The sequence below is a fragment of the Carcharodon carcharias genome, chromosome 15 (genome assembly GCF_017639515.1).
Source record: "Carcharodon carcharias isolate sCarCar2 chromosome 15, sCarCar2.pri, whole genome shotgun sequence".
Classification (NCBI taxonomy): Eukaryota; Metazoa; Chordata; class Chondrichthyes; order Lamniformes; family Lamnidae; genus Carcharodon; species Carcharodon carcharias.
In genome coordinates, this window is record NC_054481.1 from 16,287,631 (window position 1) to 16,304,556 (window position 16,926).

Consider the following 16,926-nt stretch of genomic DNA (forward strand, 5'->3'; position numbering starts at 1 on the left):
CTGAGGGTCCCCATTAGCTAGGAACTCAACTGGACCAGCCACGTAAATGTTGTGGCTATTAGGACCAGAGGCTAAATATTCAATACCTCCTGTCTCTTCAAAGTCTCTCTACCATCTATAAGGCACAAGTCAGGAGTGTGCCAGAATATTCTACACTTGTCTGGAAGGGTGCAACTGCAACAAAAGAAGTTCATCACCCGTCAGCCTAAATTTTTGCCCCTCCACCAACACCAGCATGCCTGGGCTGCAATGTATACTATACACTGCAGAAACTTGCCAACAATTTTGCAGCAGTTGATATTGCACATGTTGGTGTGATGGGCACGAAAAGCCTGGATAATTTGTGGTGGGGCACATAGATGTTTTCCTATGCCTAATTTGGGTGATGGTGACTGAATGTAAAGGATAAAAATTCCAGGTAAAGCAAGATAAACTCAGAAAGCAAATATTGCAGGCAGGAGAAGTAGTATATTGGCCCTCCATGAAGAAATGCCTCCCAAGTCGAGAATGCCAAGAAGAGCAGACACCATTCATAGTCATGAATAGTTGTCTCTATATTGTTTCTGGGTCAGAATCCTAAAAATCCTCTAGCTAACAATATTGTGGGAGAACCTTCACCCCACAAACTGTAATGGTTCAAGCAGAAGACCCAATACCACATTCTCAAGAGCAACTGGGGATGGGAAAAAATCAATGCTGCTCTTGCCAGTGACGCTTACATCCCCAAAATTAATCTTTAAAAGCCTTACTATATAATTGTCACATTTATTTTATACTTTTAGGGAGTTAACAACTTGCATGAAAAATAACACAGCACAGAGTAACATTTATTAATACAGGTTTTGTAGGTACTTAGTTTTAACAACAGTTCAAATCTAAGAGGTGGTCAATACACAATTAATATCCGATTCAACCTACAATGCACCAAAACTCCTATCTGGGAAAGTACCAACGATCCTTTTATCATGCACAATATGTGAACTTTCACTACAATGAAAATTAACTGCACCAGAAGTTGTATTATAATTCTCAGCAAATAGTTATAGGATACTCACTCAGTCCCTTTAACATCTTACCTTTACAGATGTAATATGGACCCACATACTGATTCTTTGTTGGTCTAGGTCGTATCTTCTTCCAGGACCTACCATCAGAGTTCTTCAATCGACCAATTAGAATATCCTTCTTACACTTATGTTCCACATCTCTGTTGTAGGTATATGCTAATCCTTTGGGATCTAAAAACAGTAGAAATAGTGGAATTATGAACAAATTCCTTAAAAATACATTACCTCTTATGACAAAGCCTTGTAAACATGGTGAACTCAGTTTCTTATTCTGGGTTTGCTGAAAACACTGTCTATATTGCAGGGCAGTTCCAAAGCAAATAATTCCACCTTAAAACTTCATCTTCAAAAATTAACACAAGCACACGTAATCCAAAGTTGGAAAGTGACCTTTTAGCTCATGCAATACCACTCTGGTTTGGGGAAAAGTTTGTACAGTCCAATGTTTACAAAACTATATTGCCAGCTTGCAAATAGAAAACTACAGCACAGACCTGTGCACGGTAGACTTAAATGTAAATACTCAAGAGCATCAGTGGCTGAAGACACAACCTTCCTCCAGCAGCAAGCATGCATTGTAGATATAGTGCTGGGTTGTGGGCCACTGGCCAGAAACACTAGGCAGAATCATCGCGATTATTTACTTCACTTCCAGTAGCAACAGTGCTACTTCATTTGCATTGCTGTTTAGCCACTGTTAGTGGAGCTCGTGTTACAAGGCAAACTGGAAAACACATAGGCCACCATATCAGACACAAAGATGAAAATTTAACAAAAAGATTGACAATATTTAACTTAGCTGTAGCTAACTCAAAATAGCAGGAAAACCTTTTCAAACTTTTGTCACAAATGGCCATCTGATGAATACTATGAATAGCATAAGTCCCATAGCATGTAGAAGAAAGTCATTTGGATGTGAGATTTAACATTTTGATTACAGTAGTTATTGAAAAGGATATAGGATATATCTCCATGGCAACACCTGACCAGAGTTCACATGCCAACCAATTAGCACCCTTTTCTTATGCAGTATAAATTGTTCCTTTTGAAATCTGGTATTCTTGCAATTCTGTCCTGATGAGTACAAGGTGAAAAGCTTCGACAGCAAGTCTCTTTTTACAGCAATACTCAAATTCTGTATTACCAAGCGACTTTCGATACAGGATAATTTATTAAGAAATGTACTTTAGATCTTTCTTTCTTAGCAGGTAATAATTTTATTTTAATTTTATCCTTTATTCATTTTAAATGCATCCTGCAATAATTCTATTATCTCTCACTTCCAGCATTTTTATAGTAAGACTTCCTGTGATTGCTTTGCAAAATGAAAGCTCAGTTTCTACCGCTCCTGTGTTTCTATACATCAGTTATACTATTACATCAGCTATGCAGGGATGTGATTGCTAAAGAGCCCCAACTTGCTGGAATGTAGTGAGCCACAACTCTCCAGTGCTGTTAGACATCCTGTGAAACTACATCACATGCTGTTGTGATTTTAAAAAAACAGAATCGTTATACAATGCTAATTGGGTTTGATCCAAGATACATGTATTAATACATTAGCCTTTTAATTAACTACAATAATTTTAAATCAAAATGGTGTGTTAAAATTGATTTCTTAAAAGCTTTGGAACAAATGGTTTTGAGCACTTTCCAAATAATTACTCAACATTGGCAAAAATAAACAAGCAACTTTCTAATGATCACTAATCTGGATGGGGTTGTAGAAAATAATATTGTTGCTGTAGGACACGTTGTGAATAATAAATTTGATTTTAAGGAGTAATTGTTACTCAAGTCACTGGTTAAAAAAACTAATCGGAATGCTTGACATCAGATAAGGAAAGTTGCTAGGGTGTAAATCCAAGGAACAGTGCTAATAAACTATATAACTCACTTAATTATCATGTAAAATCAAAGCTATCCACCATTTCAGAGCAAACACACTTTTGTTTTTAAATAGCATGATATAACATATGCTTGATGCCACGTTAATACAGCATCCTCTTCCAATGATTTGGACATCAAAAAAGGAACAAATACAAAAGCCTCTTAGCAAATTGCCTGCTCACCCATACTTGGAGCAGGGCCAGAAAAAACACGTCAAAGAATAAAAAAAAGGGAAAGATGTAGGGTGTGATATATGTAAGCCAATATTTACTTTGCCTGGCCTTTTCAAGAAACATTACTTGTGAGAAACCTTGGTCAAATACTTGGCTCTTCACATACAACAACAGCTGCAATGGAATAGATTTTTCATAGTCATAGTTCAGTAATTTTCATCATCACCATTAGATCCTGTCTGAGAGCATCACTTCAGGAGGAAAAAAATTGCAGCTCAGCAACTTTATTTGTTAGATTCACATGGACTTCAGTGTTACGAATGTCATCATAAGTCAAAGTACACGGAAAGTTAAACTACAGATACTTATCTATAATGTGAACTCACTCATCTCAAAGTAGACTAGACTAAAGAAATGCAAAAAAGTAAACGTCAACAACTCCACTGTTCCCATAGAGACATTTTTCAATTGAATCCAATGAGGATTCACAGTTGAACACATTGGTTCTTATGAAATGCAAGTCTGCTGGTAGACCAATTACCTTACACAGCCTATTGTTCAAATATATGTGGAGGGACATGAACAGGTAAGTACTGCACTTACAGCAATAGTCATTTCATAAGATGAAAATTTGTACAACATAACCAAGTTATATTTTTCTCACCTATTTTAAAGCACAAAAGACAGGCCTGCTTAAATTCATGCGTGTCCGACAGCGGATTTCTACCTAGTGTTTGTGTGGATAATTCATTCGCTCCCATTTCTGTTCCTCTTGAAATGCCACTTCCATTTTGACCTATAACTCCTATATTGCTGTTACTACTGAACAGACTGCTTGTACTATTTAGCTGTAGGAAAAATAAATACAGAAAATGTTCACTAACTATTTTTGTACGTGCACTGAAAATTGCAAAGCAGAAAATCATTATACCTGTAGTACCATAATCTGAATTTTTAACCTTGAAACGTCTGATACATTTTACTATGCTGGTGTGATAGATCTTAGGCAGCCAGGTGAAAAGGGTTTCTTTTAAAATCATAAACTAAAAAACAAAACAAGACTTCATCTCTTAATTTTTTGAGTGCTTTTTCAAAAAGAAAAACAAGCTTGGTGAAATAGATCATTTGTATTCCAAATTATTTCAGTAAAATCTCAAGAAGTAGAAATCTCCTCAAAAGGGTTTCAGAGTATAGCTGTTTGAGACATAATTAGATATTACTTTCTACAACAGGAATAATCTCATTTTAAAGTTTTTTACATGGTGTCAGAGTATAATCAATGACATGTAAGGAGTTAGCTGTTGGTAAAAGCAATAAATGATCTTGCAGATCTTTGCACTGGTTTACCCGAAACATTCAGGATTTTAATTTTCAGTACAGTATTAACTAAATTTTACTTCCCATGAATCAATCCATGACAGCTTGTCTGAAATGAATGGCCTACTCATTTTTAAAACATATGTAGCCTCCTCCCCTCCCTGTTTCCTTTGCACTTAAACATTTTGTACAAATTCTAAGAAAAATATGGTGGCATTATAAGTCGCACTTAAATAACATTACATAAATGTTGCTAAGATGAACATTTTGCATGACATTTGCATTCTGGTGAATCTAAAGAGGAAGTCTAGTATTAATTATCTGGAAACTACTGGAAATACCAGTATACACCAATATAAGTTTAACATAATATCCCAGTAAACAATCCTTATCAGCAATCAGTACCACTAGAACATTTGGTTCTACTTTTCAATCGAAATAAATAAAAAAAAGCGGGATACTTTTGTTATTCCTTATTTAACAAAGTTAGTGTTCTTTGGGAGAGAAAAAGAAATTCAGGATATTAATACAGGGAAAAGCAAAGTGTATTTGCAGCACTATCACCAATATATGGTAAGGTTATTCTTCCCTCTTTTGAAGAGTACACAGAAAACCATTACAATTATATCATTACAATTCCTTCTCCTGCTTGAAGGAATTTGGGCTATCATTTCTGGACATTTTGTGGGCACCACCAAATTGTGTTACTTATTTCGCCAATCAAAAGAAGAGGTTTCACATTAAAAGGTGATAAACTCTTGAGTTTAAAGGCAATGAAAACAAATGCTTATCTAGCTTCATCTTCGGGAGGGGGAGGGGGGAGGGGAAGGTGACATCTTTTTCTGGCGATAACCCCCCCTCTATCTCCTAAACTTTCCTATAAGTGGGGTACAGGTCCACAAGCACCAGATGCCCAGCAGTGCTTTATTAGACTGTCAGTAAGCTATTCCATTGTAGGGGCGTCATAATCAAGCCTAAGCCCATTCTCATCCAATGATCAAAGGCATGCTCTTCCTTCATAGGCTGCCGGATAAAAAGGGCCCCAGTCAATTTTTCTCTCTTCAATTATGGCACTTCTTCACCTCTGCCCTCCATCGCCCAGCTAGCTTCTCCCCAACCTGATTCCCATGCCATTCTTGGTCATATTATCCATTTTCACTGTGTGCTTCTTTTCCTCATCTCATTATTTACTTTTCAAGTCAAGACACATTCCACCTTTGCTTCCCACAGTTGACCCTTACACTTCCTTCATCTACAGGGATCATTTGACAGCTTTCTCCCAATCACTAATCTGGTTTTCCATGCTTTTTCAACTGTATCAGTTGTTTAAAACTTTTGTAGCAGGTGCCTCTGCTATCTTAACTGGAATGGTTATGACTCTAGCCTTCCACTTTTTGTTGGTTCTCTTGGCCACTTAAATTTTTTCTGCCCATTTCCTAAGTTGCCCCATATTGATCCTCTTCCAATTTTCAATGTGTCCAGCAGCCCTACTTTTTGCAACTGCTATGAATAGCTAGAACATTTGTGGAGCCAGTTGCTGCTCTGCCCTGACCCAACTGCTGGAGCAAGAGACTACGGGCTCACAGACTGACTGACAGCAACACAACAAGAGACCTAGTGAATAAATAAAATTGAAGCAATTTATGAAAGGCACTTCAACAAACATGGCACAAAATCAAAGAAAATCTGCACTAAAGAAAAGCTAGTTCATTTCCTATGCCATTGCCGACAGACAATGTTTTCTTGCCATTTTCAGCTTTTGCACTGTATGCATCTCACACTTTCCAATGCTGTCACTTTAATTGTTCCTCAGTCTCTCTTTTTATGCACCTCTATCCTTGTCTATCTCCTCTCTTCTGTGTCTCATTCTTTTCTCCTCTTGAATGTGTGCACACATCCATGTTTTTCTCTCTCTAGCACTTTGCATGCCTCTCACACTTTCATTTTTCTTCTCTGCATGTCTGTCTCCTTTATTCTTGTATGTCTCACACTGTGTTCTTTTCCTGTCATCTACCACAGAGATGAGAAGGCAGACTTGAAACTGCAAATTTCTGACAGCTGCAAAGAGAAAAATAAATTGTATTTATATAGTGCCTTTCACATCCTCAGGACGCCTCAAAGCATTTCCTAGAATCGTAGAATTTTGCAGCACAGAAAATAGCCATTTAGTCCATTGTGCATATGCCCACTCCCTGAACAGTGATCTATTTAGTCCCATTCTCCTGCCTTTGGTCCATATCCTTTTAGTGTATTTATTTTACAAAAAAATGTTAAGAATATTTATGGATTCTGCCTCCATTAATGGTACATTCCATGTTCCAAAAACTGACTGCATAAAAATCTCTCCCTTTTTTGGGGGCGGGGAACAAAATAATCTTAAATTTACAATTTTTAGTTACCAGTGGCAACAGTATCTATATAAGTGACCAAATTCCTTCATTAGCCTAGATTTTGCATTGTAATGACGGTGAAACTGTCAGCATTCATTATCATTACTCCACTGAAACTGACAGAAAATTGAGTCTGCACATGTGCAGAGCAACATGGAAATCCAGAAGTTCTGTCAATGATTCCAGAGGTGTACTGTTGGGGGTCAGGAGTGTAAGCCCTATGCAATCAAATGAAGTGATAAGAGACTTTCATTTTTACACCATTAGTTTCTCCGCAAAAACTCTTATAAAAGTTATATCTTGTTGAATCAGGTGTAACTGGGTTTTAACACCATAATAACTTCATTATTACTATGAAATGGCCTCACTGACCCCGAAAAGCTAATTTCACATTTGTGGAATGTCCGTTTTCTGCATTATTATAAGATCTCATATTTTTAAAATAACTTTTCTGAAAAAAGTTTACAAACTTATGAATGAGGAGGAGTAGGCCATTCAGCCCTTTGAGTCTGCTCTGCCATTCAATAAGATCATGGCTGATGTGGTTTTGGCCTCAACTCCACATTCCTTCCTACCCCCATATCCTTTGACTCCCCTGTCAATCAAGAATCTATCCACTTCAACCTTAAAAATATTCAATGACCCTGCTTCTACCACTCTCTGAACAGAGTTCCACAGGCTCTCAACCCTCAGAAATACATTCTCCACATCTCAGTCTTAAATGGGAGACCCCCTTTTTTTCAAAAAAAAGTGACCCCTAGCTCTAGTCTCTCCCAAGGGGAAACATCCTTTCAGCATCCACCCTGTCAAGTCCCCTCAGGATCTTATATGTTTCAAGAAGATTACCTCACATTCTTCCAAACTCCAACAGATACAGGGCCAACCTGTCCAATCTTTCCTCATAGGATAACCCCTCATTGCAAGAATCAGTCAAGTGAACCCTCTCTGAACTGCTTATAATGCAATTATATCCTTTCCTAAATAAGGAGACCAGAACTGTACACAGTACTGTAGATGTGGTGTCACTAATACCCTGTACAGCTGCAGCAAAACATCCCCACTTTTATACTCCATTACCCTTACAATAAATGTCAACATTTCATTTGCCTTCCTAATCTGCACACTAACTTTTTGTGATTCATGTATCAGAACACCCAGATCCCTCTATACCAGAATTCTGCAATCTCTCCTCGGTTAAACAATATGCTGCTTTTTTATTCTTCCTGCCAAATTGGGCAGGTTCACATTTTCCCATATTATACTCCACCTGCTAATTTTTGCCCATCCACTTAACCTATATATGTCCTCTTCGCAGCTTACATTCCTGGCCTTGTGTCATCAGCAAATGTAGCAAACCATATATCCAATTCTGTCATTGAAGTCATTAATATACACTGTAAATAGCTGAGGCACCAACAGTGATCCTGTAGCACTCCACTCATTATATCTTGCCAACTCAAAAATGACCCATTGTTTCCTGTTAGCTAACCAATCCTTTATCCATACTAATATGTTACCTCCTATACCATGAGCTCTTATTTTGCATAATAACCATTGACGTGACACCTTGTCAAATGCCTTCTGGAAATCTTAAGTACACCACATTCACTGGTTCCCCTTTATCCACATTGACAAGCTTATTGGTTCTTTGAAGAAGGAACAAGCAATTATCCCCCTTTCACAAAGCCAAGCTGATTCTACCTGATTGCACTGGGATTTTCTAAGTACCCCGCTATAAGCCAGGACTTTCCATGCCCGCCAGCATCAGGCGTGTTTGGTGCCATAAGCTGACAATTTGGCACGGTCGGTTTCACGACGATGTGAAGCCAGTTCACAATTCTCCACTCAGCTCGCTGGCGGCAGGCCACGTTTCCCGCCATTGGGCATTGGGAACCTCATTGTACTATCTGCACATCATTATTAGACATGTCCGCCAGCATTCCAGTTTGGGCCAGTCTCCCTGATGGGTTCAAGCTAACAGTGCTGCCTTGCAGTGTGGGTTAGGAGAATGCCTGTGCCTGAGCTGAGGGCACAGTACGCAGTGCAATGGGCAAAGCTGCTGCCGGTCAGTTGGGTGGAGTGTGATGGAGGTGGGTGGGGCTTCATGCAGCCATACAATGCACTAATCTCTGGCCATCCAAGTGGCGGCCAGCACTCTCTGGGAAGCTGTAAATGGCCTTTAAGCTTAATCAGGAGAGCTTAGTGTCTCTCTTTCATCCTGCAGTAGTACATCAGGATCATAGAGCTTGGTGAATTAGCTGTATGTCTGATGAACTACAGAGAGTGAAGACGATGGAGCCGTGAGTGACTGAGGCTCATGGCTGCACAGATGCAGGCGCAGCAATCTCAGGAAGAATGGGGGCTGGGGCTCCTGCACACGCCGCCAAAGAGCCAGAGCAAGCCGTTGCTGGTAGGTGCCTAGTGACGCCCAGAGTCTCTAGATGCCACCTTTCATCCCTGCAGATGACTTAGAACCAGTGGTGCCGAAGACTGCGCATGTCTAGGGGACTGGCTGGTCATATATGCCAGCTACTGCAGGATTTGGCGCCACAGGGTCTTGAAGGGCATCCACTGCCAGTGGCTGTGAAAATGACCGTGGTGCTCAATTTTTATAGGTGAGCTCTGTGGGATCTCACAAGCAGCCTCTTTGGGATCTCACAAGCCTCCCCCCACAAATGCATCCATGCGGTCACGGATGCCATCTTTGCGAGGGCACACAACTTTGTACATTTCACCCAGGACCAGGACAGCCAGGATGCAAGAGCGAATGGATTCACCCAAATCTTGGTTTCCCACAGATGCAGGGTGTGACTGACTGCATTTATGTGGCGCTCAGATCTCTGTCGCAACACTGTGAACTACATTAACCGCAAGAGGTTCCACTCGCTGAATGTGCAGCTGGTGTGCGACCACCAGAAACACATCCTGTAGGTGTGCGCATGGTTTCCAGGGAGTGCGCACGACTCCCACATCCTGTGTCTTCCAAGGTACACAAAAGATGCAGGGATGGCTCCTTAGGGACAAGGACTACCCCACAGAGGCTGTGACTAATGACACCCGTACTGTGGCCTCAGACTGCAGCAGAGCGACGGTATAATGAGGTTCATGCTGCAGCTCACAACTTGGTGAAGCAAACCATCGGGATGCTGAAGATGCGGCTCTGGTGCCTGGACTGGTCTGGTGGAGCCCTGCAATACAGTCCGCAGAGGGTGTCACGCATAGTTGTCGTCTTCTGCGCCCTTTACAATCTGGCACTGCAACAGGGAGAGGAGCTGGCTGAGGTGGAGATGGAGGGGCTGGAGGTCTCCTCCAATGAGGATGAGGAGGTCCTTGCAGATGACGATGACGGGGATAAGGCCCTCACACTGGCCAGACGAAGCAGATCCTCACAGATGCTAGATTTGTGGAAGATGATGACGACATGCAGTGAGGTGACCCCATAGATCCTCATGTTGCATCTGTGAATGTTTGACTCCAGTCTGGTCTAGGACAGCACAAATACACTGTGAGAATGCTCCTGTCATGGAGATAGAGTGGAGGCCCTAATCTAGTCACTGGATTGAGGATGTCGACAAAATGCAGTGAGAACACTCCAAAGATCTTCATATAGCCTCTGATAATGTCCAACTCCTGACCGGCTGAGGACAGCTCACTTGCGCTCTGTGATCAGGGTCATATCATAGAAACGCAGCCATGAAACTTTAGGATAGTCTGACACTTTGTCCGACTTCAGCGTTTGAGCCCTTCAGGAGCACAGCATCAGTGGTTACAAATGCTGAAGAGATGGGGGACAGCCCCACCTTAAAAGATGTTGAGAGCACGCAGAGAATGAGAGAAAACATTGGCACCTGCCCACTACATTCTGGCAGCAATGAGAAGCACCGCCAAGGTGCAGGCACCAGTAACGTGTCCAGGAAGTGAGAAGCCGGACCATCACTTGGGTCTGAAGGGTGCACAGAGCACAGGGAAGAGGCCCTGTACTGAATCACTGGCTTTCATCTTGTGCAGAAAGGTTTCACATCTGAGTGACAAGAACACTGCTTATTAGAACAAGGAGCGGTAGGCAGGGAGACATTCTTGGGAGTTTATTGACAATAGTGAATAGTATGTACAAGTGATTAATGCCCGTACCCAGGTCGTGCAACTAATTTATGTCAACTTTCCTAACCCTGCTACTACATCTTAGTGTTCCCCAGACATCCACAGCGGAGGTAGAGGCAGCCTGCTGATTGTAATGCCCTGTGATGACCTTGGCAGGCGTCCTCTGAAGGGCTGAGACTTGGAGGGTGGGCCCCAGCCTGCTTTTGGGATCCTGCTGTGTTGCAGTAGCACCCACCTCAGTCTGTGGAGCTGGAGCTACTGAGATCACAGGAAGAGGGGATTCAGATGGGCAGGACTCTCCCGGAGTCACCCGGATGGATGACCCTGGAGTGGGCACCTGCTGATCCTCCTCCCTATGGGTGCCCGAGGGCCCCAGGCGGACTCCTTGAGAAGAAGGGTTAGCTAGAGTGAGATCGAGCTGCCTGGCACCCCTTTCACATACCCAATGCTGGAGGCCAACTATGGCATCAGCGATTGAGTTGAGCCTGCGCAGCAGTGCAGGACCAATGTTCTGGATCAAGATCTCCATGTCAGCCGCTGTCCTACGATTGTTGACTTCAGTGCGTTGGCATGCTGGCGCAATCACCTTAGTGGGGGAGGCGAACGGACTCCTCCATCGTGCCTTGCAATCTGAATGCACGGACATCCCTTCCTGATGTTCCAGAGCTTGCCTTTGCAGCTCAAGCAACTGTGACATGACCAAGTCCAGAAGCTCATCACTTGACTTAGGCTCAGCAAACCTCTGGCCTCCAGCAGTGCTTAGAGTGCTGGAAACCAGGGAAGTCCCTGCCACCACCTGCTGTGGGTTTGACAGTGTGACCTGCTCACCAGATTGTGATCCCAAGGCTATTCTAAAGCTAGGACCCATCGAGGTGTGTGTCTGCGCTGGTGGAAGGTTTTGGTGAGTGCTGTGTCAGGTGAAGGGTGCCTCCAGATTCCTCTTCAGAGGTTTCTTTGGGGTTTGATTGGAGGTCCTGGGTCATGGACTCCATCATGGCTGTTTCCCAGTTGCACCTGCAGAAGCAAGGGAAGATAATTAAGTGTATAGCAGTGGCCTGTGAAACAGGACACGTCACTCACAGCATGGTTGTCTGATGAATGTTGCCCTGCTGGTCCCTCACTTGGCAGAGAACCACCGACCTCATCCTCAGCAGAGGACCGGTCCAGATCGTCACCGGCCAGCTGGATGGCCTACTGTTTTCAAAGTCCCTGAGGACCTTGATTTCAGGCATTCCTCCATGGTCTGCGACCTCTCCCTGTTGTTGTGTTCCAGCTCGTCCTGCATGAATAGAGATGGAGAAAGTGTAATCAGGATGCCTGCCAGGCCAGATGATAAGTCTGCCTGGCATGTGTAGGTGGCGAGTGGTCCCACAGACAGGATGAGGACAATGACAGTGAGTGAGAGAGAATGAATGGTGATGCCCCTTGAACCGGCAGTGAATGAGGGCTCTGTGGATGTGTGATGGGTTTGAGAGTGTGAGTTCAGAGTGATGAGAAGAGTGGCTTACCCTGGCGGAATGGAGGACACAAAGATAGGTAGGAAAGTACGTTGTGAAGAGGGCATGAGGAGGTTGTAGATGGATATAGATAGGTTGAGTGAGTGGGCAAAGGTTTGGCCAATAGATTTTAATGTGGGAAAATGTGAAGTTGTTTACTTTGACAGGAAGAACAAAAAAAGCAGAGTATTACTTAAATGGAGAATGGCTGCATAATTCTGAGGTGCAGAAGGATCTAGGTGTTCTAGTACGAGTCACAAAAAGTTAGTGTGCAGGTATGGCAAGTAGTTAAGAAGGCTAATGGAATGCTATCCTTTATTATGAGAGGGATTGAACATAAAAGCAAGCATGTTATGCTTCAGTTATACAGTACATTGGTGAGACCGTACCTCAAATATTGTGCGCAGTTTTGGTCTCCTTATTTAGGGAAGAACGCAATAGCATTGGTGGCAGTTCAAAGGAGCTTTACCAGATTGATACCTGAAATAAGTGGGTTGTCTTATGAGGAAAGGTTGGACAGACTGGGCTTGTTTCCACTGGAGTTTAGAAGAGTGAGGGGTGATTTGATTGAAGTATACAAGGTCCTGAACGGCCTTGACAAGGTGGATGTCGAAAGGATGATTCCTCTTGTGGGTGAGTCCAGAGCTAGGGAGTACTGTTTTAAAATTAGGGGTCACCCTTTTAGGACAGAGATGGAGGAGAAATTTCTTCTCTCAGAGGGTTGTGCGACTTTGGAATTCTCTGCCTCAGAAGGCGGTGGAGACAGGGTCATTGAATATTTTTAAAGGCAGGGGTAGATTGATTCTTGCCTAAGGTTAAAAGGGGTTAGATGGGAATGTGGAAATTGAAACAAAAGCAGATCTGCCACTATCTTATTGATTGGCGGTGCAGGCTCTAAGGGCCGAATGGTCTACTCCTGTTCCTAGTTCTTATGTTATCAGTCATCCTCTTATGGAATTGAGTGGCTGTCCTCTTTTGAAGGGCATTGGCGCTGACCACCGCTGACACTGCCTCCCAAGCCTGATTAGTTACGCTGCTGCCCATCCTGCAGCCAGAGCAGGGGGGGGTGGTAGAGGACATCCGGCAGGCCTCCACGCCTTCAAAAAGGCGTTCCCAGTGACACATCGCTAAACCTGGGGGCTGAAGTCCTTTTGCCTTTCCAGGCCATGTCTTTCCTGCCGCAGTTGTGGTCTGGAAGCATTGAGATGTGCTGCGTGCGGCTGGGCTTCAAATATGATGCCCGGCGTGACGAAATGGCGAGGTGATGGCGGATGGGTGAATTAGACCCCTCCACCATGGAAATGGCATGATTCCCGGGAACGCATAAATAATGTGGCGGGTTTGGGATGACACAGTGTGTAAACCTGCCATTGCGGCTGGCAGGTAAAACCCACCCAAGACCGCACTTCTTGCAAATCTGGGACGATTTCTGCCCTTAATCTCCTCAATAATAGATTCCAGCATCTTCCTCATGACAGATGTTAAGCTAACTGGCCTGTAGTTTCCTGCTTTCTGTCTCCTTCCTATCTTGAATAGAGAAGTTACATTTGTTACTTTCAAATCTGATGGGACCTTTCCAGAATCTAGGGAATTTTAGAAAATTAAAACCAATGTATCTACTATGTCAGCAGCTACTTCTTTTAAGACCCTAGGATGAAGTCCATCTGGACCTGGGGGATTTGTCAGCTTTTAGTACTAATAATTTTCTTAGTACTCTTTCCCTGGTGATTGTAATTGTCTTAAGTTCCTCCCTCCCTTTCACCTCTTGATGCACACTTATTTCTGGGATGTTATTTGTATCCTCTACAGTAAGGACAGATGCAAAACATCTGCTCAATTCATCTGCCATTTCCTTGCTTCCCATTACTGATTCCCCAGACTCACAACTTAGAGGAGGAACATTCACTTTACTTACTCTCTTACTTTTTGAATACCTGTAGAAACTCTTACCATCTGTTTTTATATATCTAGCTAGCTTTCTTTCGTGGTCTAATTTCTCCCTCATTTTTTTAGTCGCTCTTTGCCATTTTTTTACATTCTGTCCAATCTTCTAGTCTGCCACCAATCTTAATGGAATTGCACGCTTTTTCTTTCAATGTGATACTATCTTTAACTTTTTTAATTAGCCATGGATGGTATGTCCTTCCCTTAGAGTCTCTCTCACTGGAATGTTTCTTTGCTGAGTGTTATGAAATATCTCCTTAAATGCTTGCTACTGCATCTTTATTGACTTAGCCCTTAACAAATTTTCCAGTTCACTTTAGCCAGCTCTATCTTCATACCCTCTTAATTGTTCTTATTTAAGTTCAAAACACGAGTCTTTGACCCACCTTCTTTCCCTCAAACTGAATGCGAAATTCAATCATGTTATCATCACTGCTACCTAGGAGCACCTTTCCTATAAGGTTATTAATTAATCCTGCCTCGTTGCACATTACCAGATCTAGAATAGCCTATTCTCTGGTTGGCTCTAGCACGTGCTGCTCTAAGAAATTGTCCTGAAAACACTCAATGAATTAATCTTCCAGGCTACCTTTGCCAATTTGATTTGTCTAATCTATATGTAGATTAAATTCACCCATGATTATCACTGTACCTTTCTCACAAACCCCCTTTATTTCTTCCTATCTACTCTATCCTAGTGTGGTTAATATTAGGGGGCCCACAAGTGACTTCCTACCTTTAATATTTCTTATCTCTACCCAAACTGATTCTACATCTTGATCTTCAGAACCAAGTTCATCTCTCTCTATTGTATTAATGTTACAGAGCCACCCCTCCTCCTTTTCTTAGCTTCCTGTCCTTCTGAAATGTCACGTACCCTCGAATATTCAGGTCCCAGCCTTTGTCATCTTGCAGCCATGTCTCTGTAGTGGCCATTAGATCATATATATTTATTTCTATTTAAGCTGTCTACTCATCTGTTTTGTTATGAATTATGTGCATTCAGATACAGAGCCTTTAATTCAGTCTTTTTATCATTTTTGCAATCTCTGGCCTTATCTGCTGGCGCACTCCAGTTTGTATGCTCTGTCCCTTCTTGCCACACTCCAATTATCACTTCTCTTATTGTTACTTTGCTCTCTTGCCTTGTCTTCTCTCTTTAATTGATCACATCTTCCCACACTTGATCCCTTGCCCCCACTATTTAGCTTAAAGTCCTCCCTGTCACCCTAGTTATACGACTCGCCAGAACACTGGTCCCAACGTACTGCAAGTGAAGACTACGTACTGCAAGTGAAGACTATCCCAGCAGTGGAGCTCCCACTTTCCCCAGTACTGGTGCCAGTACCAACGAATCGAACGCATTTCTTCCACACCAATCTTTGTGCCACACATTCAACTCCCTAATCTTATTTACCCTACACCAATTTGCTCGTAGCTCAAGTAATAATCCAGAGGTTGTTACCTTTGAAGTTCTGCTTTTTAGTTTAGTCTCTAACTGCTCATACTCCCTACGCAGAACCTCTTTCCTAGTCCTACCTATGTTACTGGTACCTATGTGAACCATGACCACTGGGCCCTTCCCCTCACAGTGTAAGTTTCTCTCCAGCCCAGACTCTCGTTCTTAGCCTCAGCAAACTGTGTCTGACTATAGTATCCCCAGCCACCACGACATTCCTATTTACTCCCCCTGTGCCATGGTCAATTCGCTCATCCACCCTGCAACCCCCACATTCATCCATACAGGTTGCAAACTTGTGGGACAGGGTTGTTTATATCAATATTTTATCTTAGATATCTAATTATAAACACTTATTTCACTACCTAAAAGTTTAAATTTAAAAAAATGAAGGATAAAATGCTTTTAACCGCCTGATTTGCTGCCTGTGAGAACATTTAAATGTGACTGACTACTTACTCTGTGTGCTGACACTGCTGCTACACACCTCTTGACTTGGCACCAGATTCAAACTGCCATCGGGAAAGGGGAAGTCCACGCCACAGAGATCGCTGGATCCTGTGGGGAGTTTTCTTTGAGGTTAGGGGTGTGCTATTGCTTCATCACTGAGCGCAAAACCTAGCCTAATTATCTCCTCTCTGCACCTATTAAAGTTCCCAAATTCTTCTACTGTCTCTTCATAGTTAAAGGTTCATCCCTGGTATCAAAGTGAATCTCTTTTACACCCTGTGGCCTTGACATCCATCTTAAAATAGAAGCAAAAAACTGGACAACTATTCTACAAGTGGCCTTAGCAATGATTTGCATAGGCTTACCATTGTGGTTTTGCTTTTGCACTTTATGCCCTTATTTATAAAACCTAGGATCATTTAATTTTTTTAAATTATCAGTTTGTCCTCCTACTTTTAAAGATTAAGACCCCCAGTTTCATAGTTCCTCTACTGCTTTTAAAGTTTTTATGCATTTAAGGTATATTTCCTCTCCTTATTCTTCACCCCAAAATGTTCTAATTCTTCCACATTAATAAATTGGACAAAAAGAAATTTAATCTGTCTGTGCCCTCTTGAAGTTAGTCCTTCAGCTAACCAT

The 16,926-nt window shown here is 42.3% G+C and overlaps 1 protein-coding gene across 5 annotated transcripts in view; it reads right to left on the reverse strand.

Annotated features, from left to right (window-relative positions):
• Nucleotides 1-16,926, reverse strand: part of zc3h7a (zinc finger CCCH-type containing 7A) — a 113,002-nt gene that overhangs the window by 29,244 nt on the left and 66,832 nt on the right. For all 5 annotated transcript variants that reach the window (XM_041206879.1, XM_041206878.1, XM_041206880.1 and 2 more), the window contains 2 exons: nucleotides 3,795-3,978; nucleotides 1,077-1,238 (listed from right to left, as the gene is read on the reverse strand). In XM_041206879.1, coding sequence (XP_041062813.1) covers nucleotides 1,077-1,238; nucleotides 3,795-3,978 — 346 coding nt within the window. The remainder of the gene's footprint in view (nucleotides 1-1,076; nucleotides 1,239-3,794; nucleotides 3,979-16,926) is intronic.